At 38.7% G+C, this 26,192-nt stretch overlaps 1 protein-coding gene across 1 annotated transcript in view; it reads left to right on the top strand.

Annotated features, from left to right (window-relative positions):
- Positions 1–26,192, top strand: part of FAM3C (FAM3 metabolism regulating signaling molecule C) — a 53,318-nt gene that overhangs the window by 5,759 nt on the left and 21,367 nt on the right. The window contains exons 2-5 of the mRNA XM_080818529.1: positions 7,469–7,523; positions 11,747–11,851; positions 20,102–20,131; positions 21,299–21,422. Coding sequence (XP_080674655.1) covers positions 7,511–7,523; positions 11,747–11,851; positions 20,102–20,131; positions 21,299–21,422 — 272 coding nt within the window. The 5' untranslated portion in view covers positions 7,469–7,510. The remainder of the gene's footprint in view (positions 1–7,468; positions 7,524–11,746; positions 11,852–20,101; positions 20,132–21,298; positions 21,423–26,192) is intronic.

The raw sequence follows: 26,192 nt of genomic DNA, 5'->3' as shown, positions 1-26,192 counted from the left end.
TAAAAAAAAAAAAAAGAGTCCCTACCCCTCATTAATGCCGGCAGCTGGTAATATCCTTGTATATACCAGCTGTCCTGTCTTGAGTGGTTACAGGGTATAGTGGTAATAATCAGGGTAAACAGCACTTTTTCTCTGAGAAAACCTGGACCCTGGCTGCCAGCCCAAGAAGTGCCTTGTGAAGTGGCGTATGAGGTACTGAGTGACAGTGCCTGTGGGTTCAAACAACTCTTTCTCCACTAATGAGAACTCAGCGAAGAGCAGCCCCACGCGGTGCTTCCTTCAGTGGTATCATCTTTGAAAAGGAAATACTTTTGTCAGGAGAAAGTCGGTTAGCCCTGTCAGATTTGGGAGGGGAAGCAGAACACGTGTCCATTCAGTTTTTAATCACCCGAAGTATTCACAGAAAACCTGCTTTAAAAGCTTGTTGAACAACTGAAATATTTCCGAAATCTGATACCTCAGAGTTCTGAAGAGGTAAGAACTTTAGGTCTCTAGCTAATTCACCTTGGTTGAAGGAGTTGTACTAGGGAGTTCTTAACGTTGGGATGAATCATGTTGAAATATGTCTGCTCTTGGGAAGTAGCGTGGGTAGTCTGCCAAGCGTGGTTGCTTCTCCCTCCGTCTTTGGGGTGAAGTTGGTCTAGGAGAGGCACCGCCTGATTTTACTTCGCAGGGCCCTTTCACCTTTTTTTTTTTTTTTTAAGATTTTATTTATTTATTTGACAGGCAGCGATCACAAGCAGACAGAGAAGCAGGCAGAGAGAGAGTGGGAAGCAGACTCCCTGCTGAACAGAGAGCCCGATGCAGGACTCGATCCCAGGACCCTGAGATCGTGACCTGAGCCAAAGGCAGAGGCTTAACCCACTGAGCCAGCCAGGTATCCTGCCCTTTTGCTTGAGTAAGTGGAGAGACAGGTTGATATTTATACTTTGTTGTATTTCATTCTTAGAAGAAAGGCGTCTTATCTAGCTGCTGTAGATCACGTAGAAGTTTTCAGAGGGTTGCTCTCTCTACTCCCTGCCAGGAGAACCAAATAAAAACAAGGTACAGGTGCTTATGGTGGACTGTGGAGGAAAGCAGAATTCACCCAGAACAATCCCAGTATGCTTCATATTAGGCTCTGGTTAACATTCTAAAGGGGAGTTAGAACTGGCTCATTTGTGCTTTTTCATAGTACACTTTTAATTGTTTGTTTCTTAGCCATAATTAGATACTAATCCTCTTGTAGTGTAATTTGAATATGAATATGATGCATTGCAAAATAAGAAAAGCCAGTTGATGGTAGTTGAAACAACGTAAGAAATCTAGGCATAGATTGTATCTCTCTCTTTGCAAAGTTTTCAGTAGGAAATTAAAATTCCATTCCAAAAGACTTTTTTATTGGTTCTGTTGAGCCATTATTTCAGTTTCTGGTCTGTTGCTGTACACTCTCACCTTTTTGAAAGCCCCTTTGCAGAAGGAGTAGTTACAGTCATGTTTTTTCTCAGTGATCATCTGAAAACGTGGTTGTTCTTGACATTATAGAATCCATGCAGATCTCCTCTTCCCATTCCCAAAGAAAAAGGTATGTTGATTTTTTGCTCCTTTTTTCTTCCAGTCGAAGGAAGGTTAGTTTGGTGCTTTAAAAACCTGGGGTACTTTTCTATTTGTTAGGTAGTCACTTAAAATTTTTTTCCTTGAGGGGCGCCTGGCTGGCCAAGTTGGTTAAGTGTCCGACTCTTGATTGCTGCTCAGGTCATGATCTTGGGCGTGAGATCCAGCTCGGTGGTGGGCTCTGCACTGAGCTTGGAGCCTGCTTAAGAATCTCTCTCTCTGCCTCTGCCCCTCTCCCCCACTCCTGCTTGCATGTACCTCTCTCTCAAAGCAAAAAAAAAAAAAAAAAATCTTTATTACCAGGTTATACCTACCCAGTGTTTAAAAGGTGTGTAATGTGTGGATGTTAAAGTGGAAGATTCTTTTAATTGGCTGCATTTTCTAGTGTTGAGAATCAAGAGAGGCCTACTAGTGCTGAAATACTTTCTGAACTTAGTAATTGAATTTTTTTTTAAATTAACCATTTAGTGTTAATAACACCAAATTCTATTAAATTCCTAATATTTATAACAATGAGAGCAGCTCAGATACCATAATCAGTTTTTAAATGTCCTGGTTCTTTCAAATGAATGCAGTCTTCTCCCCCTCTTCATTCTGTTATTTCAAAAATGTTTCCAGCCTGACAAGGGAGAGTCTGCAGTGAGACAGGGGACTTGATGGGAGTCTGCAGCCACTGGAGTGGTAGTTTGTTGTTGTTTTTTAAAGTAAGATTTTGAGAGCTTAATATTTGCAATTTTAAAAGTTGATCAGACGTCTGATACATATAACCCCCCCTTTAAGCCTATCACAAAAATAATCCCTTTTAAATACCTATGTAGAGAAAAGAGTAGTGTCCGTTCTCCTCACCAACATTAATTTTACAGTTAGTGAAATGGGTTGTAATAACATTCACTTTTATCCATTTCTTTCTTTATACCTGCTGGGATTGCTTTGGAAAACATTCCAGAATCTAGATTCTACCTGTCTTTGCTGTGGATGGATTGCTTCATAGATAGGAAGGGAAGGATTTTTTTCCTTCCCTTTGAAGAAGCTCCATTGTGTTCCTCATCGAGTTTATGCTTCTTCCCCTGGAGAGCAGCGTGAGTGTGAAAATGTATAGCCGATGCGTACAGAACACAGAATTTAGCCTGGTCCTGTCTGTCCTGCGGCCCTAGTAGTACTTCCAAGAGGATGAATAGAAGCCTTGTGACACTTGTGTCCTGCAAATAACCCTGCCAGAAATGTTGGAATAGTAGAACAAGGTCTATTTTAAAACTTTGTTTTTAGTTTAAATTTTATTTTTGATTTCTCGGTCTCGGGTTGTCCGATTACCACCCATGGGTCACTGTGGCTCATGAGCCAAGATAGGTTTTTAAGTTTTTAAGTGATTGGGGAAAAAAGTCAAAAGGAAAGTATTATTTGGTAACTTGAAAACTTCATGAAATTCAAATTTCAGTATTCATAAAGTTTTATTATAACACGGTGGGCCCATTTGGTTCCATATGTCTGTGGCTGCTTTGCAGCTACAACTGCAGAACAGAGGAGTTGCTATGGGGACTGTATGTATGGGGCCTGGCCCTTTTACAGAAAAAGTTTGCCAACATTTGCTGTTTCGTTTGCACGAATGGAGGCATTTTTTTGCAAATTATTTTTAACGTCATACTTCTCTTTGTAAACTGCATGAGAATACCCCTCCCCCTTAGGTGTAGAGTCCTTTTGTTTTCAGTGTTTGCTCATTTCCCTCTTTAAATGCTCCAGGATTGAAAATGTAATCTCCTGTGGTGTGATTTGGAGCAAGCCTGTCATTGGTCTGGGTTCTCTAGAGATACTGCACTGAGAGGAGATATGATATCTGAGATTGATGGATAATCATGAGGAATTCGCTGCCTCGGTTGGGTTGTGGAGGCTGAGAAGTCCCCGGCAGGTGGGGGAGCCATAACGTTCCTCCATCCAGAGAACCAGGAGAGCTGGTGTGTAAGTTTTGGTCCCCATTCAGAGGCCGCTGCAGATGATGATCCAGGTAGAAGACTGTGAGCAGAGAGAGCAAATTCCCCCCTACTCAGATTTTTGGGTTCTGTTCAGGCAGCCAGTTGGATGAGGCCCATTCGTACTGGGGAGAGCAAACTGCTTTACTCAGGTATCAGGCTCAGCCAGAAACACCCTCAGAGACAATCCCACAATAACGTTGAGCAGATATCTGGGTGTTCCATGGCCCAGTCAAGTTGACACAAGCAATTAGCCATCACAGGGCCTAAATATACTTCTGTCTGTCTGCTTGCCCTGACCTTTGTTTTTCTCCGTCCTCGTGAAAAGCACTAGTTCGCATGAGTGTTACAGTCATCTGAACTTCCCTCATTGGTGCCTGTGACGTTGCCCTTGGACCAGCACCCAGTTAAAGTTGGGTTGGATTAAGGGATAGTTTCTTTGTGTTTGTGGAGAATGACTTATAGTACGTTCTCCCAGTTTAGTTGATTGTCGTTTGTTAATATGACATCAGTGGGTGTTTCTGTCTGCTTCATTTTCTTTCTGTCTTCAAGGGGTGTTCTCACACACAAGGGGTGTTCTCTCCGACGAACTGTCGCATCTCTGGAGTGGCTAGTTGGCAGCACAGGTTGGCAATTCCCAGAGCAGTTTGCAAAAGCCACACTGATAGGCGTGGAATTTTGACAGCAAGTTGCTTCTATTAGAGCATGTCAGTGAGCTGCTGAGGTGGGAGAAGCATGTTTGTGGTATCAGCTTCTCACTCTGCCATCGTGTGACTGGAGACCAATCCCTTGACCTCATCTCTAATGCCATTGAAACACACTACACCTAGGGGGCTGCTGGAAAGATTACATAAAATAAGCATGTGTACAAAAAACACTGCCGAATGCGTTATTACCTCATTTATTTTAATTGGCAAGACCTTCCTCTCCTGGTAAATAATTGCTTTTATGGCTTAATTTATTGATATAAAATGGTCTTCTTGTCATTCACCTGTTGTAATTCAAGTCTGCTTCTTAAGGAGAGAATGAAGGTATCACTTGGCTTGTGTTTTTATCTGTTGCCCTCAGATTGATTGATTCTAGGTTGAGGCCTGTTGATACAGGCCTGATTTTAATAAAACTTGACCAGTTGAGAGCAAAGTAGGTCGTTGGGTTAAAGGAAATGTTTAAATGACAAGGAATTCAAAGAAATTCAGGATGTGGGTCTGAGATCCTGATGTGGGACCTGTTCTGTAGTCTGGGTCGCATACTTACTATTCTGTTGGCCCGGGGCACTGTGGCGGCCCATCTTTGCAGTGGACTCTCAGGTGATTGTGCACTTCTACACATTAGCAACCTGATAGGGTTTGAGCATTTATTTTAAACACTGAAATTTGTTTTGACTGATGCTACTCTCTTGGGGAGCAAAGGTACTATCAGAGGTTTTTTGGGTTTTGTTCCTTTTCTAGTGTATCCTGAAAGTGCTCTTCCTACCACCAGTATTCTGTTTTGGTAAATAGCTCTAATTTTTTTTTAATTTAATTTAATTTATTTGACAAACAGAGATCACAAGTGGGCAGAGAGGCGGGGGGGGGGGGGGCGGGGAACAGGCTCCCCGCTGAGCAGAGAGCCCAATGCGGGGCTCGATCCCAGGACTCTGGGATCATGACCTGAGCTGAAGGCAGAGGCTTTAACCCGCTGAGCCACCAAGGTGCCGCAATAGCTCTAATTTTTAATGAATGTATCAGAAAACCTATAAATTATTTCACCTGTTGCTTATGGATTAAAGAGCTGTGAATTTCTAGCGAAGGACTTTTTACGCTTTTGCTGTTGTGTTAATTTTCTGTGAAGCTGTTTTATCCCTGCTTGATCATTGGAGGTTCAGCCTGAGGTTTATGCCAAGTATATTCCACTAAATTCCTGCTTTTTTCTCCTTGAGATGATTATATGTAATGATTTTCTTTGTTTTTAAATGTCATCCTAAGAAGACAAGTTAGGAATGACTTGGAATTAGCATGCTGTAAACGTGTTCCTTGATTTGCTCTCAAATATATCCAGTACTTTTCCCTTATGCTGGCTGATCTACACTCTTGCATCATGAATTTGTCGTAAGCAAACGAATTAAAAATGTGTTATGGCTGAGATTTTATGAGATTTTAATTTAGAGATTTTATGAAATGTTCTCTCAGAACTTAGTGGAAAGCATGAATTCCTCTAGACACTTATAGTTGCTTTTCGTGGTCCTATCAGTATCAGTGTAGAAGCGGGCTAGCGGGACAGTGTGGTTAGGGGGCGGGCTTGTGAGGCCCTCACCGCTGGGTACAGGGTGTGGCCTTCTCAGCAGGGAATGGAAAGAGTGAAAAAGAACAGCGTGCCTCTGGCCAACCGCTTATCCTGCTTCCAGAAAACGTTTCTAGGCCACATTCAGATAAGAGCGAAGTTATTTTGGAATATTAACTGGGAGGAAAGGTCTGTGTGTGTTGTGAGCGTAGTGTTCCATTTTGTTGGAAGTCAAAGGAGAATTTGAAACCAGTCAGAGAATTCATTTGAAAAGCCAAGGATTTTTTTTTTCTTTTCTGCTTTTATGTGATGACTTGTGGATACTTTAGTATCTGTTGTTTTCTTTTAGTATTTCCCTAGCCTGTGGATAAGTAGTTAGCTTAAATAGGTTGATAACACTGGCTTTCGTATTCTGTTCAGATAACAGAGGAAAAGAAGAGGAAAAGAAATCAATAATGCTGCGTTCACTGTTAGTTTAAATGTTGATAATTTCTTGAGGGTAAATTGGGCAGAAGAAGGGGAGCTCTCCTAAGAGCACTGGCCCCTGGGTGCTCACCACCCCCAACCTGGCCTGTCTCTTACTGGTGAATGAACAAACTGGGTATCTCACTCCCTTTCTGTGCCCTTTAGGGATGCGCTGCTATTCTTATTTAAAACATTCTGTGAATTACTAGATCAGGCATCAACATTGAAATATCAGTAGCAAATACAATCAGTCTAAAACAAAGGTATCAGATTCATTAATTAAAACTTTCTTTTGAATTCCTCTCTTGTTCCGGTAGGTAGAGTAGACCGAGAGAGACCACTGTCTAGTTAAACCTGAGCATGAATTTCCTGTCAGACTCATTCATTTGCTTTTTCATTTTCTTTTTAAAATTTCACCTATCTGGAGTTACTTCCTAGGAGGGAAACATACATATACAAAGATTTTTTTTCCAGCATCTATTTCTTGTTGTTCATAGAATAATATTAGAGAATAGTTTCTGTATTTGATGTGTAGCATACACTGTCAATAATGGTAATTACCGGAATATTTAAAATTGTAATCCTGTACTTTTGAATATATTCTTTTACAAACTTAAATTGAAACCATGAAGAGGAAAAGGATCCTGGTATTAAAATAAATCTGGCTGTAAAGTCCTTGTCATAGCGTCCCTGAATTCTATTGTACGAAAAATGAAGTAGCATCGTAGACTGGAGCGAGCCCGAGAGTGGGGGCCAGCAGACCTGCATCCCAGCCCCATTTCTTCCAGTAACGCGTTCCACGCCTGGACGAGTAGCGTCACCTCTTTGGACCTCACCTGCAAACTGGAAGTTTGGGACTCAGTATCAAAAGTTCTTTATAAGTGCAAAATCACTGAGAGTAATAAGGGGCATTATCTTCTATTCACATGCTTGATGGCAGGACTTCTCACAGCTCTTTGCCGAAGTTAGGGAGCGAGAGACACAACGGTATAAAACACGGACCCTGCTCTCAGGAGCTTTGTGTCCCAGTGGAAGGAGCCAGGCCCAGTGTCCATACTGGTAGAAAACTTAGAAATGTCATGACATTTGTCTAATTAGTTTATTATATATACTTCAAATCCAACTCAATCTTAGGCAGGAATGCTCATTCTAGACCTAATGATGTTTGCCTTTTCTTTTGATTTTAGGAGGTTGTTTAATGAAAAGTGCCATAGACTGAAAAACGAAACATGAGGGTAGCAGGTAAGATATTCAGTTCAGTAGAAAAAGTTTTATTTTTTGCATAACTTGTTTATTTAAATGGCTAATGGAGAGAGTAAATAATCTTTTTCTAAATTAAGAACAAAGCTGATATATATAACAGACTAAATCACTACTTCGCCTCCTTTTTTATGTGGTCAATACATCACAAATTAGACAAACTTCTGTGAAAAGTATACAAAATTTTTTTAAGTTATGGCTTTAATGTTTGTGTTCTTACACATTAAGTTTATTTGCCTAATAGAATAAAATGCCCGTATAAATAACAATTTTGACAACCTAGGGAGACTGATTTTGGTTTTGCTAAATTCTACCTTTTTGAGAGAAAGAAGTCATGAAGTTTAAAAGCCTACAACTTTTCTATATGTGTACTTAAATAGAAACTAGTATATGTGAACAATTCAGTAAAATGTATGTTTGCTTAAGGGAATATTTGCTGTTCGAGTTCAATCTGCATAAGGAGGTTATGTGTAAGAACATCTGTTCCTTAGGCAGCATAGAGGAAATTGCAAAACACAGCTTGATGTTCATAGTATTAAGGTAACTAACTATCTTTAAACATTATAAAAAGATGCGTAAATAACGGGAGAGGCCGATGACCTCTTCCTGCCTTGATCATGAAAAAGTGTGTATTCTTCTGGCCCTGCCTGTCCTTCAGCACAGCCAAGGCCCTAGAGGAAAGGCACACTTTACCTAGAAATTTCTACTACATGTTTTGCCAACATAGAAGGTAACTTGTAATTTCTCAAAAGCGAGATAGTCTTTCTTGTGATTATCATCTTCTCACCAGCAAGCCAAGTTATTTTCCTATGGGGGGAGCATCTCAGAAGTCTCTAAAGTCAGGGTGGGTGAACAAACGAGGCTGTGTGCTTCCGTCCTTCTGTAGAATCAGGTGCAGGTGATCCAACATCATGCTCATTAAGCAGAGATACCCGGGTTCATAGATGGCCTTGTGGAAATTTAGAAATCTGGACCCTTTGGTCATGAACTTACAAAACTATCCTTTTTTGAGTAGCTCTTCAATTGTTGAAGGAAAATATTCCCAGAAACTAAAAGCTTGTTTGTGGTTTAAAAGATGTATTACAGTGTCTTTTTTTTTTTTTTAATGATCTTCGAATAGGGCAAGACTGACTATTGATGATCACATGTCTCCACATTATTTTTAAAAAGTACATTAATTAAACATGGTGATTGAAATAATCAAAGCAAGTTTTCTCTTCCTCATGTAATTCTACATTCATTCTTGTTGAAGTTAAATTTTCATTTGGTTCATTTCTCCAATTCTGACAATTAATTCCAAGGTTAATTTATAAATAATTATTCACTGAGTACTTATTTTATGTTTGGCACTGTTCCTAGTGTAGGTCTTGAAGGGATTGGTTTTGATGAGCAAAGAGAGAAGATTAGCTGTTAATTTATTGCCTTTAGTGTGATTAATCTCTTCTAATTTAAGAAAATCTGGTTGCTTTGAAATATTCTTATGGCCTTTATTTTTACAGTAAGGCAACAGTGTCTAAAGAGTATGCTTTTGGGGGGCGCCTGGGTGGCTCAGTGGGTTAAAGCCTCTGCCTTCAGCTCAGGTCATGATCCCAGCGTCTTGGGATCCAGCCGCACATGGGGCTCTCCGCCCAGCAGGGAGCCTGCTTCCCTTCCTCTCTCTCTGCCTGCCTCTCTGCCTACTTGTGATCTCTGTCTGTCAAATAAATAATTAAAATCTTAAAAAAAAAAGTATGCTTTTTGGTTTGTGAAAAATAGGGATACAGTGCAGTCCATGGCTAGCTAGAAGGAAGAGAGAATCTTACAGAAAGTTAAGAATGGGGGGACTGTGGTGTGGTATGGTCAGGCCCCTTTATGTCCAGAGTTGGATGGTGACTAGCTGTGGAAGAGACCTCTATGTAACGGAAGTTCTAGAACTCTACCAGTATGGAGGTGCTAGTCTGTGCTAGTCTTCACCTGCCTTCTCCTCTCTGGGGCCATCTGTTTATTCTGTTACCAGTATATTTCTCCATCTCAAACTTCTCCCTGCCTTAGAGCTTTTATATCCTCCTAGTTCCTCTGATAGTCCATTGTCAGTGACTATGTCTTGGTTGAAGAGTCACTTCCGCTACTAACTAGTTATGTGACCTTAGGCAAGTGACCTAAAAATTTTCAGCCTTGATTTCTTTTCTGTAAAATGAAAATAATACCTTGAAAAGCTGTGTAAATGCAATTGTGCTTATATAGCATTTAGCTCTATGGAAGGCACTCAATAAATGGGGTGTGTGTGTGTGTGTGTGTGTGTTTGTGTGTTGTATACACGAATGTATATACGTATGTGTGCATGTATCTGATATCTATGGTGTATATAGCTTGTCTATTGTAGGCTCAGGTCTCACTTGGTATTGAATTTAGTCTAGAACTTTAATGTATTATAACCTTGATATTTTATTCATTTTAATATTTTAATCTTAAACAGTAACGGTTTCATATATTTGCTGTAAGGGACAAGGAAAAGTTATCTTTGGTTGCACATGCTCGTGATTGCTAGGAAATGAGTGGTGAAGACTGTCAATGTGATACACAGTCTTCAAGTCTTTGGTCTTAAGTGAGCAAGAAGGAATGTGTCACCTCTCACCATTCATCTGTTTAGCAAACACTTGGTGAGAGTGTGACTATGTCCAGGCACTCTGCTAGATCCTTGGGGGTAAGAGCTCAAAGCCTGTTGGTATTTGCTCTCTTCTGCGCTAAACATGTAAGCAACTTGTAGTTGCTTTTGAAAATAAGTGGTTTTTGGAGGAGAGAAGATCAGAAGCAGGAGCTGTGGGGATTGATTCGGTTAATAGTAGCCGTCTCATTTCTGTGTTTTTGGAGCGTTTCTATATAGAAACAAGGAGCTCTGGGAAACCAGCACTTCTCAGTGTCACTGGCCCTTGGCGAGCATCAGCAGTCCATTCTCTTCCTGCTTCTTGAAGGATGTAGTCCTAGTTGTTTCGGTTAGGAAATTAGAACGAACATACAGTTCTTCTTTACTCTTCCTTACCTACTGAGTTGAATTTTGGCAGTGTTTTAGGGGAATGTGGTAATTTGGTGTCAGAATGGAGTACTGTACCAAGCACCGGGCCCTGTCAGGTCCAGATCCCAGCAGCCTTTCTGCTGCTGCTGAGTTACTTGTTATCGTGTGCAGTTGCCTGATCTCTGGGCTTTTGTGTCCTTAAGGGTGGAGAGATGCCTGTTGATCCCACCTGCCTATTCTAGATCAATATAAATTAAACTTTTGGTAAGAGAGGGTAATGGAGATGGTATAGGCAAATATTAGTATTGTTCCTGAATAACTAATGAGATGCTCTGTGATTCTAGGGGAAAAAGGAGGATTTTTTTCCCTGTCATTTTCCATTTCCTTTCCTGTCTCACACTTTTTTTTTTCTTCATTCCTAGATTTGCCTAGCTGTGGGAGCAAAAGACTAGTCATCGGTTCCTGTTAAGGAGTCAGTTAGCTGGCAGTGGGCAGTGCTGACTCTGTAGGGCCCTCAGAAATGGTTAAAGATAGGAAGGTCTGAAAGCCTACGAGTGTGTCTTGATGGAGCATATCACGTAATTGCATTATGAAGCGTAGGTGACAGGTGCCAGATGAAGTCCTCTGGGATTTGGGGAGGCTAAGTAGAAACTCGGTTGTGCGCCATCCCGGGAGCACTTGTTGACTCTAAGACAGGTGTTTTGGTGATAGGACAGTGAACCTGTTTCATTCCACTCGAGAGTTCCGTCCTTAGCATCATGGTTGTTGCCCTGGCAGCTCCACAATGTCCGGTGTTTTTGCATTATCCCTGTAGAGCATTACCCTTTAAATTTGGAAAGGATTAAGACCGTAGTTGGTGATGGTGTTTCGTTTGCCATGGCACTTTGGTGTAGTCAGCCAGCCCTTGACAGCAAGTTTAGTTTGTTGTTGTTGTTGGTTTGGTTTTTTTTCATGAGAAAACTAGGCAGATGAGTCAAGCAGTCCTGTGTTTGGGTTGCTAGCCAATCTGATAATTCTTTGACCGGGAAAATCCCTGACCCTGATGGATGGTTGGTGCAGTTTGTGTTTTAACTCCAGTGAAACTAAAATCCAATAGATAAAATTTATTAGTTTTAAGAAATTTTTTTATAAACTTAAATTTTTTATGAAGACGCATTCATAAAAGTTGTGTGGTCTCATAAGCTCATGCTGAATTATTTCTGCCCTTTTCTAGGTGCTGCGAAGTTGGTGGTAGCTGTGGCAGTATTTTTACTGACATTTTATGTTATTTCTCAAGTATTTGAAATAAAAATGGATGCCAGTTTAGGAAATCTATTTGGTAAGTTCCATTTTTTCCGCCTTTCTTAAGTCTTACTTTTGATTGGTTGTCTATACATTTTTACCAGTTACCAGCTTCGAGTCACTCTCCTGTTTAGTCTGTCTAAAAAAGAAAATGTAATTATATCAATAAGTGTGACCCATTAGAATATTCTAGAATATACAATAAGAAGTCTTAAAATTAATTCAGTATAAAGCATGAATCTTATATTCAACGTTCTGAGTAGATTTAATGGGGTCTATTTCATTCATGCCTAGGACATTAATCATGGCATTCTAAATGAATATTCTGGAAGATTACACGCACTATTCAAGTCGGGTGCTAGAAAACTTGGAACCAAATCTAGCTGTCACCTCGCAAGTGGAGTCATGATAATGTATTTTAAATACCAGCCATAGAAATCCATCTTGCTTTCCTACCTTTATTTCCTCCTGCATCATTTTTCTCTCTTTACCAATTTATTTAATGCTATATTATAAACATACCATTGTAAGCTACTTTAACTCAGTTTTTAAATAAAACTCTTAAGTTAGTAAAAGAAATTAACTTTTGAAATGCTTGAATAAGCTTTGGTTGAAGCATTGTTTAAGGTATTAAAAAATTATGCATGAAAGTGAGAATATGAAACTTAGAAACAGTATTTGACCCATGAGTCAGAAATCTGTTGGAACAACTTTGAGATCTCTGGAATAGTGAGTTTTGCTTTCCATAAATTAGTATTTGGAAAGGATCCCAAAACCTCGTTCACTTCTTCTCACATCTAGTTTCAAGACTCCCTTGAACCGGTGGTCCTCTAGCTTTAATATCAAATGAATCTCCCTGGGATTTTGGTATGCAGACTTGGATTCAGTATCTGGGATGGGGCCTGAGAGTCTGTATTTCTAACAAGCTCCCAGGTGATGCTGAGGTTTCTACTCACACATAACATACTGAGTATCAAGCCTTTAGACAATTCTGTTGTGTAATCATCAGTTTCTGTATAAACATTTTCAGGTGACTTTTCTTGAAATAACTACTTAAAAATACTTTTTATATTGCACTGAATTCTGTCTTGTATACTCCCCAGTAGTATCAGTGCACTGATCTTCTGTCTGCTGGAGTGCTCTTCCATACTGACGAGCTCTCAAATAGTTAAACCGCAGTCATCCTCCTTCAGTCCATCTTTTTTTGTACGTTTTCATCTTCTCCAATTATGGAATTCCCCATTTTGAACCATTTCTCTCAGTGTACTGGCTATTTTCCTCCTGAACCATCTGTTTTTCAACACCCATTTAAAAATGTATCCAGGGGGGCGCCTGGGTGGCTCAGTTGGTTAAGCATCTGACTCTTGATTTTGGCTCAGGTCATGATCTCAGGGTCATGAGATCCAGCCCCCTGTCAGGCTCCACACTGGGCATGGTACCTGGTTAAGATTCTCTCTCTTCCTTTCCCTCTGTCTGCCCCCTAAAAAAAAAAAAAAAAAAAAAAAAAAAATCTATCTCTATCTCTAGGATCCAGCATTGAGCAGTCATTACAAAGTACAGTGACATTTGACTTCTGCCTACTTCTGTTACTCTGAAGAGGCCAGTCTGGTGTCCTTTGAGGGCACAGCTGGTTCAGTTGAATAATGGGGCGGAAAAACCCTGAAGACATTGAGGACTTGTTCAGGGTCACTGGGGAAACAATGTGTATGGCCAGGTCACCTAAGAAAGATTGATGATAAGGGAAGAAGATTATGGAGTGGTAGCTTGAGGCAGAAGCAAGTTGAATGCTTTTTTCTTTTTTGAAGTAATGTAGAGACTCACTTATCTGTAGGCTTTGGGCAAAGATTCAGGGAATTACATGTCCATGGATGAGACTAAACAAACAAGAAAGAGAGGGTCCTTGAAAGAAGGGAGGCAATGAGGAATTTGAGAGACAAAGTGGAAGGTTTGAGGGGTAGGGAAGGAAAAAATGAAATAAGATGGGATCGGAGGGAGACAAACCGCAAGAGACTCTTACTCTCACAAAACAAACTGAGGGTTGCTGGGAGGTGTGGGGGGCGGGTATGGAGAGGGTGGTTGGGTTATGGACTTTGGGGAAGGTATGTGGTATGGTGAGTGCTGGGGAGTGTGTAATAAGTCTGATGATTCACAGACCTGTACCCCTGGGGCAAATAATACATTGTATGTTAATAAAAAAATTAAAATTAAAAAAAGAAGGGAGACAATGGGACCATTGCTGCATATTAAAAAAACTACTTTGAGAAAAGGTCCACTGTTTTCAGAGAAGCGTCTCGGGTGAAGCCATAGCCAGCGCTTGCCCTAGTTTGGCTCTTCATCTCCAGTCCGGACCGTCTGGTTAAACATCACAGGGACGTTCCATATCTGTGTCTCCTCCGTTGGTATCTGCCTGTATCATCGCTGCCAGAGCAGTTCTCTTAATAGTCATCAACCTTCAGTACTTCCGAGGACTGGAGAGTAATATCAGAGTCTCTGCTTAGGGTGTCGCACCCTCAACCTGCCTCAGCCCTTCTCACCTGTCCTCTGCCCCTCCCTCCTCACCCCATGCCTCTCCCTGGCTGCCGGCAGGTCGGCGCAGTGTCTGTAGACACACACCCTGCCTTGCTCCTTCCCGTTCCTCACACTGCCTGTCTTTCTCAGCCCCCCTTCCTCCGTTAATCCTTCTCGTTTCTCAGAACTGCATAAATGCCCCTTCTGAGATAAATTAGATTTGAATCTCCCTGTTTTCCTATTAGAATGTATAGCTTCTTTTTTGAACTGTTTGTTCCTAATGCATAGTATTTATATCTCAATTCGGCACTGATTTTATTCTGCCTTACGTAGAATAATGTCATTTATTTTCCATGTATCTGTTTACCCTTATTAGAGAATGAATCTTAAGGGCAGTAACACCTTGGTGCTTCACCCGGCTCTCGTGCTGGGTCGTGCATGTAGACAGTACACGCTGATTGAATGAAAAATGAATGTAGGTTTTTTGAGGATTTTTATTTGAGGATTAGGATCTTTACGTGGGGAGGAACAGTATTTCCAAAGTGGGATTCATTTAAAACTGTAATAGTTGAAAAGCCACTGGTAGTCAGCTATGAACAGAGGCTGAGCTACTTTAACTAGGATAGTTGTCTCTTAATTTTTATTTTGATTTTTCCTTATGTTGGGAATCTGCAAGGTTTTATTCTGTGTTGTAGGTAGTGGATTTACACTTTCTTAGGGTAGACTTTCTTAGGGCTTATTTTGGTATCGTAACTGAAGTCATACACGGTATCCACAAAACCTTACTGGATTCCAATTTATTGAGTTGTTGAAAATTTAATTTGTTATATTTTAATTCTCATCATAGAACAATTGAGCAAAGATGGAGATAGGGTTGTCTTTGCCATTTGCTTGGCATCGAACTCAATTTACCAAAGGATGATTGATAAGTTTAACTCAACATTAGAATTGTTTCTATAATCAGTATACTGGTGGGTCCCATGAGGTGAACTATAGTTCTTTTGGTGGTGAATTTTTCCTTTTTTTTTCCCTGTGTGGATATAATAGCTTACTTGATAGTTTTATAAATTTAGATTCAGGTTGATTGTATAGTGCTGTTATAGAAAAAATGAACTTAATTCTAGAATGGAAGAATGAAAAGTGTTGCTCACAATTAGTTGAAGTTACTAAAATACATTGTGATTTTTTAAAAAAGTTTTTCATACAACTTTTTGAGATAATTGTAGGTAGATGCACATGCATTTGTGAGAAGTAATACGTAGAGATCCTGCCTAGGATCTTACATAGTTTCTCATAATGGTGACATCTAGCAAACAAACGATCTACAGTGTCACAACCAGGATATCAAAGTGGAAACAACATGTGAGTTTTAGTAATGATTGCATTTTAACAGGGTTAATTTTCAGCATAGATACTTAACAACTAGTGAATGTATTAAACACATTCCAAATTATTTTTGTATATATAACTAGAGTACTTACTGTTCTATTGAGTTGATTTATTTTTACCCTTTCAGATTTAAACCATTGAAGTGGTATAAACATCAATTACTTGACATTATTAAAAACTAAAGTATGAAATCGTCCTGATTTCTGTAGCTTGACTTGTTGAACAGCATTCATTGATGAAACCCAAATCTGAAAAGAAAATTCTAAGTGAATTCATTTTCTCAGCTCATCTGATTAAGAGTAGATAATAATGATTAAGCCATTAACCTTTTTCTTGAAGAAAGTAAGTGTTTGGATTCTACTTGATATGTTACTTATTTCACAGATATTGGAGACCTTTGTTTTTCAGTCATTTTAAATTATCTTTTAAGAATTATTCAGTGATCATGTAAGCCATAAAAACAACTGGTAATTTGAAAATTAAATTCAGTTAACTAAAGAAGCAGTGAGCTTCTTTAGCTTTCCAAAGATATTTTATATCTAAACCATATAAAAGTTCAGTTTATCTTGATGCAATTTAATCTTGAATTATTTATGATAAATTTTCCACATTAAAAATAAAATGGTGCCTGGCTGTTTATTTTCTTAAAATATAAAATTTTTAAACTTAAAAAAATGCAAACCAAATAAAAAATGTTTATTATTGTTCCTTAAAGTGAAAAGTTGTATATATTGAAATAAATTAAGAATTAAAGCTGTCAAGGTAGTTGGAGGAATACAAGTTGCAGGGAAGGAGGGATTTTTGCTGACATGCTGTGCCTGTACTCTAATGTGGAGAACATCCTGTTTTATTTGTGAAAATTTACCTGTTTGGCTCTCAGGTGTTAAAATTCTCAGAATTGCAGACTTAGTAGAGGGCTTTTAGTTTTGCTAAAAGATAAAAGTTAGTTTTCATCTGGTCTGGAAAGAAAAGTCTTTCCAAGAGTTGTTTGTTATTTAAAGATTTTATTGATTGATTGATTGATTGATTGCGAGAGAGAGAGAGAGAGAGAGAGAGAGAGAGAGCGCGCGAGCGCGCGAGTGGTCGAGTGGCAGAGGTACAGAGGGAGAAAGAGAGCATCTCAGGAGGACTCAAGCTGAGTGTGGAGCCCAGCGGGGCTCGATCTCAGGACCCTGAGATCGTGGATGCCCTGAGCTGAAATCAAGATTTGGATGTCTAACTGACTGAGCCACCCAGGTTCCCCTGTTTGTTTGTTTTTTTTTAAACCTTTAGCATCTTTTCTCTTTACTCTTACACAAAGTAAATGGAGGTGAAGTTACGTATTTAAAAGCCTGATGATTAAGAAACTGGTTTTCCCTAAATCTTATCCCAGTAACATTTTTTGAATTAAATAGCATTTATCTCTCTCTTCTTTTTTTTTTTAATCTCAAATTTTAAAAGCAAACTAGTTTGACCATGTTAGAGGCTCATCCCTGACTTTTCTTCTACCTCCCTTTGCTCAGCCACACTCTTCTCTGGGCATTAGTTAATTATTGATGTCTCTTAATTCTGTCGTCAGCCCCCTGACTTTAAATCCAGTGACTTCTCTGGGTAGCCTTATCCTTTGTCAACTTTCCTGTTGGTATCTTCATCCCAGATCTCATTTAGAGCTGGGTTTGAGACTTTCCCACTTGGATCTTCTCCAAGTATCTAAAATTGACAGGTCCAACACTGACCCATTCCCTATCCCTATCTCCTCACTAAGCTATGAGCATCTGAGTGCAGACATGGTGTTTTTATTCATTGGTTCATGTAAATGAATAAATGAAGGCTTCTAAAGCCAAATGTCCAAGAGGTAAACTTGATTCCTCCCTTTCCATCATCCCTCTGTCTGGTCCGTTCGCAAGTCCCGTCAGTGTTGCTTCCTTAGTTGTTCTGAGCTTGTCTACTTGTTTCAAACCCACAGTCATTACCTTTGTTCTAGCTGCTGCATACTTTAGCAGCATCCTTGCCCTTGTGGACCCTTTGCCCCAGGAGTCTTGAATCATCTGCAGTCAGAAGGGTTGTTCTAAAAGCTCCCTGTTCTTGCTTCTTGCTCTGAGCAGGACTAGCAGTTTTTATGCATGTGATCAGAGGACCTCAGACATTTCCCATTTTGTAATGCAGTATGAGTTTGGGTGCTAGAGTGAAATAGGACTTTGAAAATCATTTCTGGGGGTGCCTGGGTGGCTCAGTGGGTGAAAGCCTCTGCCTTCGGCTCAGGTCATGATCCCAGCATCCTGGGATCAAGCCCCACATGGGACTTTCTGCCCAGCAGGGAGCCTGCTTCCCTTCCTCTCTCTCTGCCTGCCTCTCTGCCTACTTGTGATCTCTGTCTGTCAAATAAATAAATAAATAAATAAAATCTTAAAAAAAAAAAAGATCTCTGCCAGTTATTAAGTATGACTTGAAACAAATCAAATCAGTAAACCTCTCAGTTCCCAGTTTCTTTCTCTTTGAAACAGGGATGATGATTGAATCAGTAATACAGGCAAAAATACTTGGTAAGAGTACCCAGCATATATGAATGAGGTCTGTTATATTACCTCTGTTCTGATCCCACTGTCTCTTGTATCTTGTTACCATAAGCTAGGCATACCAGAATTCCTGATTTGAACAGTGTTTTTTGGTAAATATCTTAACACCTTCGTCTGATGATATGTGTTTATTCAGGGCAAAGTGAAGTTGAGAATATCTAGTGTTTATGCTGCTAATCGCTCTTCGGGTTTTTATTTTCTTGTTTACAAAAGGTGATCTCTAGAATTGATATTTCCCTTACTTTTATGACTTAATTAAGGAAATTAAAAGAATGAGCCTAGTAGTCCCAGCACTCTAATTTACTAAAGTGATTTTTTTTTCTTCTTCAAGTCTTTGTCCTTATCCATGAATACTTTTTGTACTTCTAGATAAGGCTTGTTTTTTTTTTTTTTGCTTTATTTCATGCATTAGACTTTCTCCATGTTACTCCATTGCCTTTATGATTTCAGTGGTGCATAATATTCTGAGTGTTTTATAGAGTTAACGAGCCTTCATTTACTTGGTCATTTTCAACCCTTTTTAAACATTTACATATTATTTTTCAGCTTTAACTTTCTGTTCTCCAGTTTGAGTTCTGGACTTACAGGAAGTTCTCAATTATCTAAAATAGTACAGAACGAAAAACCCAGGGGCTATTTATAGTCAAACAGCTGACAAATATTTGTGACACCACATACTCATTAGCCAAATCAGGAAGTGGCTGCCCACAGTACTATTGATGATCTGAACTGCAATCCCCTAGGCTGGGATCAGGTGTTAGTGCTTTTAAAAAGCTCTAAGTGTAGATGGCCATGTTGCCATCAACTGCATTGAAGTTAAGATTTAATCATAGGGTTCTGGCTTCCTTGAACTGATAAATTATGAAAGTCTTAGTAGTTGACCTTATTTTGTTTATTATACCTAATACATTTCTATTCTAGAGAAATTAAACTCCTCACCACCACCATCCCTCTTGTGTTCCCCACCCCCCGAATCTCCTAGCCTAACCACTGACATAAGTTCATGTATATTCTCCAGGGCTTTATATGCATGTGTACACAACACCGTACTAGTCACTGAGTGTATATTTAAGGTCATTTAAAGGGAAGTTTGAAATAGTGTGTGATATCAGTTACATGTGAAATCTAAAAAGGACAAACTCAGAGAAATAGTAAAATGGTGGTTAGCAGGGGTTGGAAGGGAGGTAAGGGGGAGACTTTGCTCAAAGGGTCTAAACTCCCAGTTATAAGATTAACAAGTTTGGGATCTCTAATGTAGCATGGTGATTACAGCCGATATTACTGTATCATATATGTGAATGTTGATTAGAGAGTAGATCTTAAATGTTCTTTCTGCAAGAAAGAAATGGTAACTGTGTGAAGGGAAGGAGGTGGTAGCTAATACTATACTGGTTATCATTTTGCCATTCATAGATGTATCAGGTTAGCATATGGTATGCCTAAACTTACACAGTGTTCTATGTTGATTATGTCTCAAGAAAGCTAGAAAAAATTGAAAAAGAAATTTAAAAAGAAATTAAGTTTGTAAGGTATCTTTCTGATTGGGATTTAAATTATAACTAAAAATAAAATGTAAAGAAAGAATAAAATGTTCCATCAGTAATAAAATACTACCATCCATAATTCCTCTGAATAATTGTTTGTAATGAGCTTTATAGTTACTTTCACATTTTTTCTCTAGAGGGATATATTCTGGGTTTTTTTATTGTATACCGAGCAAGAATTTAGGCACTTTCATTTTTACGAGTCTGTTAGTTCCAAATATGTTTAAAAAGTGAACACTTGACAGTAGCTTTATTCCTTCTAACAAAGAAAACCTTTTCTTTTTTTCCTAGCAAGGTCAGCATTGGACACAGCTGCGCGTTGTAAGTATTTCATTTAAATATTTTGCACATGGTTTATTCTGTTTTATCTTAGGCATATAAGGACTTATATTCAAACAATGGAGAGATTTCAGCTTGAGCAAAATTGAGTTAAAACTTTTTAAGTTACAAGGATGCTGTTTGACTGGACCACTCATCATTCTTGGTATATAACAGCGTTCATAATGGATGTTTTGTTTTATTAGTGTTTTTAGTTTCGTAATATATAAGTACAGAAAATGTGTGAAAGAAGAATTCCTCGTTAGAAGTAGAACATGAGCAGATATTCAGTGATGTGTTAGGCTTTTTACTCGTTCTAGAGTTAACCATGCGTTGTGAGTATATGGACTAGAAATGTCAAACAGCAATTCAAAACCTCCCCCATCCTGAATTTGTTTTAAAAGATATACTTATTTATATTAGAGGGAGAAAGAAAGAGAGCAAGCACAAGCAAGAGGAGCAGAGGGAGAGGGAGAAAGAATCTTAAGCAGACTCCGGGCTGAGCGCAGAGCCCTACGCAGGGCTCCGCCTCAAGACCCTGAGATCGTGACCTGAACTGAAACCGAGAGTCTGTTGCGTGACTGACTGCGCCGCCCAGGTGCCCCTCCCCATCCTGAATTTTAAAAATAAACTTAAAAATAATTAGAAGGGAGATGGTTGGGGGATGGGCAAAAAAGGGTGAAAAGGAGTAGGAGAAATAAACTCCGAGTTTAAAAATTAACAAGCCAGGGGAATAAAAGCTATAGTGTAAAGAATATAATCAGTTATATTTTGTTAGTGTTGTATGGTGACAGATGGTAGCTATACTTGTGAGCTTAGCATAATAACATAGAGGATTGTTGAATCACTGTGTTATACCCCTGGAACTAATGTAATCTTGTTTACCAAATTAAATTTAAAACTTTTGAAAAATAAAAAAATTAGAGAAAATACATTTACCTTCATCAGGATCAATTACTTGTTTCATTTATGTCAATTATTAGCTTGTTTCCTAGGAAGTTCTGTTTTTTGTTTTGTTTGTTTTGTGGTTCTTTGAAACCCTCAGGGGGAAAGAAAGGCAGGTATTTTAAGATATGTATTTGTCTTTACATAATGCTCTTTGTGGTTTAAGATAGGAAACAAACTGATTAGAGTCTACTAATACTTTTTTAAAAAAATTTCTCCCTAAAGCTACAAAACCTCCCAGATATAAATGTGGAATCTCAAAAGCTTGCCCTGAGAAGCATTTTGCTTTTAAAATGGCAAGCGGAGCAGCCAATGTGGTGGGACCCAAAATCTGTCTGGAAGACAATGTGTAAGTATTTATCAGTTTGAAAGTATATGGTGTGGTATTAAATTATAGCATATTGAACCTGAGTTTAATGGATCTTTCGAAAATGTATTGGGTGTATTTTAAAGAAAAGTGATTTCAGTTTTCTTTATACGATTTTTCCTCCCTCAAGTTTAAAGAGCCTTAAAATTCTGAAATTTCATACTAGAGTGACATAAGAATGCAGCATTTATCCAGCTTCATGTGAAGACAAGGGATTTCCTCTGTGTGAATCCTGTCGATCTGTGCTGTCCCATCTGGTAGCCATAGACACGTGCAATGCTTTAATCCTGATATTAAGTAATCTGGGAAAAGTTAATTCATTTAAATGAGTTAAAATTAAAAAGTTAGGGGCACCTGGGTGGCTCAGTGGGTTGAAGCCTCTGCCTTCGGCTCGGGTCGTGGTCTCAGGGTCCTGGTCTCAGGGTCCTGGGATCGAGCCCCGCATCGGGCTCTCTGCTCAGCGGGAAGCATGCTTCCCTTCCTCTCTCTCTGCCTGCCTCTCTGCCTACTTGTGATCTCTGTCTGTCAAATAAATAAATAAAAATTAAAAAAAATTTAAAAAGTTAGTTCCTCAGTCACTCTAGCCACATTTCAGGTGTTTGGTATCTGCACGTGGCTTGTGCCTGCCCGGCTGAACACAGAGCATTTCCACTGTCACAGGAAGTCCCATTTGACAGCGCTGTGCTAGGTAATGAATGTGCCGTCTCACGAACCCTTTGTTTTAACTGTGTGTGAAATAACCCAGTACTGACCTCCCCCTGTTGTGACACACAGCTGTTTGCCACTAAGCGGAATGGTTTTCTGTACTGAGATGCTCTACCAAGTAAATTTTTAAGTTTTCAGTCTCCTGCCTAGGGTTGACTGTCACTTGTATGCGAAGTTGGTGTCTGAAATCACAAGCCCTCCTTTTAGTTGGTTGCCTTGAATCTGCTCTTCCCTGGAAAGTGAGACGGATGAGCTGTGCCGAGCAGCGGGTGTGATGCAGAGCCATGGGGGTGGGTGAGATGAGGTTGAGGAATAAGGGCCAGGCCAGTGGGAACTTAAGGGCCATGCAGGTAAGGAGATGACATCTTTTCCTGAGTGTTTGAGTCATCGAAGGTTTTCGGATTCTGGCATGTCATGATTTCATTTATGTTGAAAAAATTATCTGACTGTTGTATAAAATGATTTGAGAAGCAGAATAGAGAGAACAACTGGAAAGCCTTTGCCAGTTGCTTCCAAAGCTCTTTGACTCTGCCCCTCTCCACAGTGATGACAGAGTTTTTTTCATGTACATTCACTAAATATATAAATAGATCTAAAAATATGTAAGTAGAAATTTTAATATTTTCCTGTACATGCCCTGAGTACATGCACACTCATTTTGGAGATGAGTAGCCCAGATCAGTGCTTCTCAGTGGGGATGATTTTTCTTCCCAGGGGGCATTTATCAAGGTCTGTAAGCGTTTTGAAAGGTTGCAGCTACAGTGGCACTACTTGTGAAGGCTGGGGTGCTCTGACGCGCTCCCCCAGTGTGGCAGGAAGGCCTTTCCACATGAGTTATTAGGTCCATAATGTCATCATAGGCTGAGTTTGAGATACCCCAATATAGACAAAAGATGATATTAAGATTCAGGGGGTGATGGTTTTAAGGACAGATGAGATGCATCAGATATATTATGGAGATTAACATGGATTTCAAACTTTTCATTAGTTTGGGATAGAAAATCCTGGGTATAAACATCAAGTGTCACCAAATACAGGAATTGTAGCTTCTTTTTATTTTGCTTTAGAGAACCCATTATACAGCTTTTATTTTAGGCATATACTCAATTGATTACAGTTTACATGAAGTTGATATTATGATAATACTTCACCTTTTATTATAATCTTAATGTTTGGTATAGGAATGTACAGCAAACTACTTTGATGGATTTGTTCATTTGCTTTACCTTGAGGGTATTTTTGACTGTAAGCGTCAAGAGGTAAAATCAAGGAGAGTGTATAAGTACTTATATAACCATTTAAAGTATAACCGTTTAAAAATATAAAAACCATTCTAAGCTCGTAAATAATAAAACCAAAAAAATAAAACAAAACCAAAAAACAGGCAGTTGGCTAGATTTGTCCCATGGGCTATAGTTTGTTAAACCCTTCTCTAAACTAATCATTTTAAGATGTGATAGTTAAAATATAAAGTAGGCCTTTGAAACAAAACTATGTTCAAAGATGTGGAATCTGTCTATAGATTATATAGTATTTTCTTTAGATTTTTGTCTGGAGGTGTGGAAAGGTGGTGGGGGAACCGTCATGAAAGATAAAAGAAAACACTTCCACTTGTGTTAATAAGACTGGTTTATATATTTATAAATTTATATATTTAAAAATCTTAAGTAGTTTTGTCATTTGCTAGTTAGAGGTTTTCCCTGACTTCTGGGTTTTAAAAATTGATTGGCTGCTGCCCTCTTGTGGGAAGCCTGTGCCATACTCCTCCTTTGTTGCCTGTGTTTCTTTGCTTTGAGAGTCGCAGCAGCATACTCCATGATGGGGAAGACACTGGGAAAAAGTAATTATTAACTGTTAAGACACTGGGGTACATAATTATTAATGTAACAGGTTAATCATAGCTGTTGCTTCTTAACATTAATGATGGAGTTCGGGAATACATTTCTCACAGTAGCAGAGCAAATGCATTTTGAAACTCCCCTCTTTTGGGCAGCACATTTAGTTGGTTTCCTTATGGCTCACCTTTCAGAACTACTCTTGAACACACATGGAAAAAGTCTGTGCTTAATTACATGTAAATTTTAGAGAATGAAAAGTGAGATTTTGAAGGCTGATAGGCAACCCATATGGGTAGATAAATAGTTAAATGCTACTAAGCTTTTCAAAATCAAATTTTTATGCTTCTTTTTTAATGGACCTTCAAGTAGAGTGTTTTTTTTAACTCTGCATTTTGAAATAATTATAGAAATCACAGGCAATTGCAAAGATCGTATGGAGTAGTCCTGTGTATTCTCTACCAGTTTCCCCATGATTGTATCTTACCTAATTAGAGTACAGTATCAAAGCCAGGAAATTGGCATTGGTACAGTGTGTGTCGTTCTGTGTCATTTTATCACATGTGTAGATACATGTAGCCAATACAGCAAGTAAGAGGGAGAATTAGTCTATTGCCACAAAGATCTCTTTTATACTACCCTGATATCATCATCCCCCAGAATCACTGACCCCTGGCAACTACTCATCTGTTGATCATTTCTATCATTTTGATGCTTTGAAAATGTTATAGAAATAGAATCATAAAATATGTGACCATATGAGATTGGCTTTTTTCTGTTTGTTTTTATCTATTTTTTTTTTATTACTGCAATTTGAGAGTTCTTGAGATATATTCTAGATAGGAATTCTGTTTTCAGATACGTGGTTCGTGGCTATTTCCTCCTAACCTATAGCTTGTCTAGACATCATTTTCACTGGGATCTTTTGTAATGCCAAAGTTTGCAGTTTTGATAAGTTCCAATTTATTGATTTATTTTTCTTTCATGGATGTGCTTTGTTGTTCATGGATTGGTGTCTGGTCTAAAAATCATTCATGGAGCCATAGGTTTCAAATATGTTCTTCTGCATGATTTTCTAAAATTTTTATAGTTTTATGTTTTACATTTAAATTTATGATCCATTCTACATTAATTTTTGAAAAAAGAATGAGATGTAGGTTGAGGTTCAGTTGTGGCCTATGAATATCTAGTTGCTTAAGCACCATTTGTTGGAATGACTATGCTCCCTCCATTGAATTGCTTTTGTTCCTTTGTTAGAAAATAAGTTGGCTATATTTTGACTGGTACATTTTTTGGTTCCCCTTGGCTTTGGGTTCTCTATTCATTCCATTGAGCTGTATATTTATTTGTCCACTAATACCACATGCTCTTGATTATACTAGTTATGGAGTAAGTCTTTACATAGAGTAGAATAATTCCTCCCATTTTTCTTCTTCCCCCACCCCCAAATTAGCTACTTTAGTTTCTTTGCCTTTCCATATGCATTTTAGATAACCTTGCCACTATCTACAGAAAATCTTCCTGGGATTTTTTTTAGGAATTGTATGAAATCTCTACATTAATTTGGAAAGAATTGACCATCTTTGCTATTCAGTTGGTGAAGATGGCATTTCTCTTTATATATTCTTCATTATCTTCCATTACCATTTTTGTGGGTTTCAGCTTACAAGTCCTATACAAGCTTTATTAGATTTATACCTAAGTATCCCCCATTTTTGAGCAATTGTAGGTGGCATTGTACTTTTAATTCAGTTTTTATATTGTTAGCATATAGACACACAATTGATTTTTGTGTGTTGGTTTTGTATCTTATAACCTTGCTAAGTTAATTTATTACTTCTAGGAGTTTTGTTTTTGTTTTTGTAAATTCCTTGGGATTATCCATACAAACATGTCATCTGCAAATTTACTTTCTCCTTTCTGATTTGTATGCCTTTATTTCCTTCTCTTGCCTTATTGCATTGGCTAGGATTTCCAATGCTGTGCTGAATAGTAATGGTGAGAATGGACATTTTTGACTTGTTCTGATCTTAGGGGAAAAAGTATTGTCCTTCACCATCCAGTATGATGTTAAGTGTAGATTTTTGTAGATGTTCTTTACCAAGTTGAGCAAGTTCTCTATTACTAGTTTTCTGGGACTTTTTATCATGAATGGGTATTGAATTTTGTCAAAATGCATGTTCTGTATTAAGGTAATCATGTGATTTTTTTC

Source organism: Martes martes (assembly GCF_963455335.1).
Source record: "Martes martes genome assembly, chromosome: 11".
Lineage (NCBI taxonomy): Eukaryota > Metazoa > Chordata > Mammalia > Carnivora > Mustelidae > Martes > Martes martes.
The sequence above is the reverse complement of the archived record's forward strand: the minus strand, read 5'-3'. Positions and strand labels throughout refer to the sequence as shown.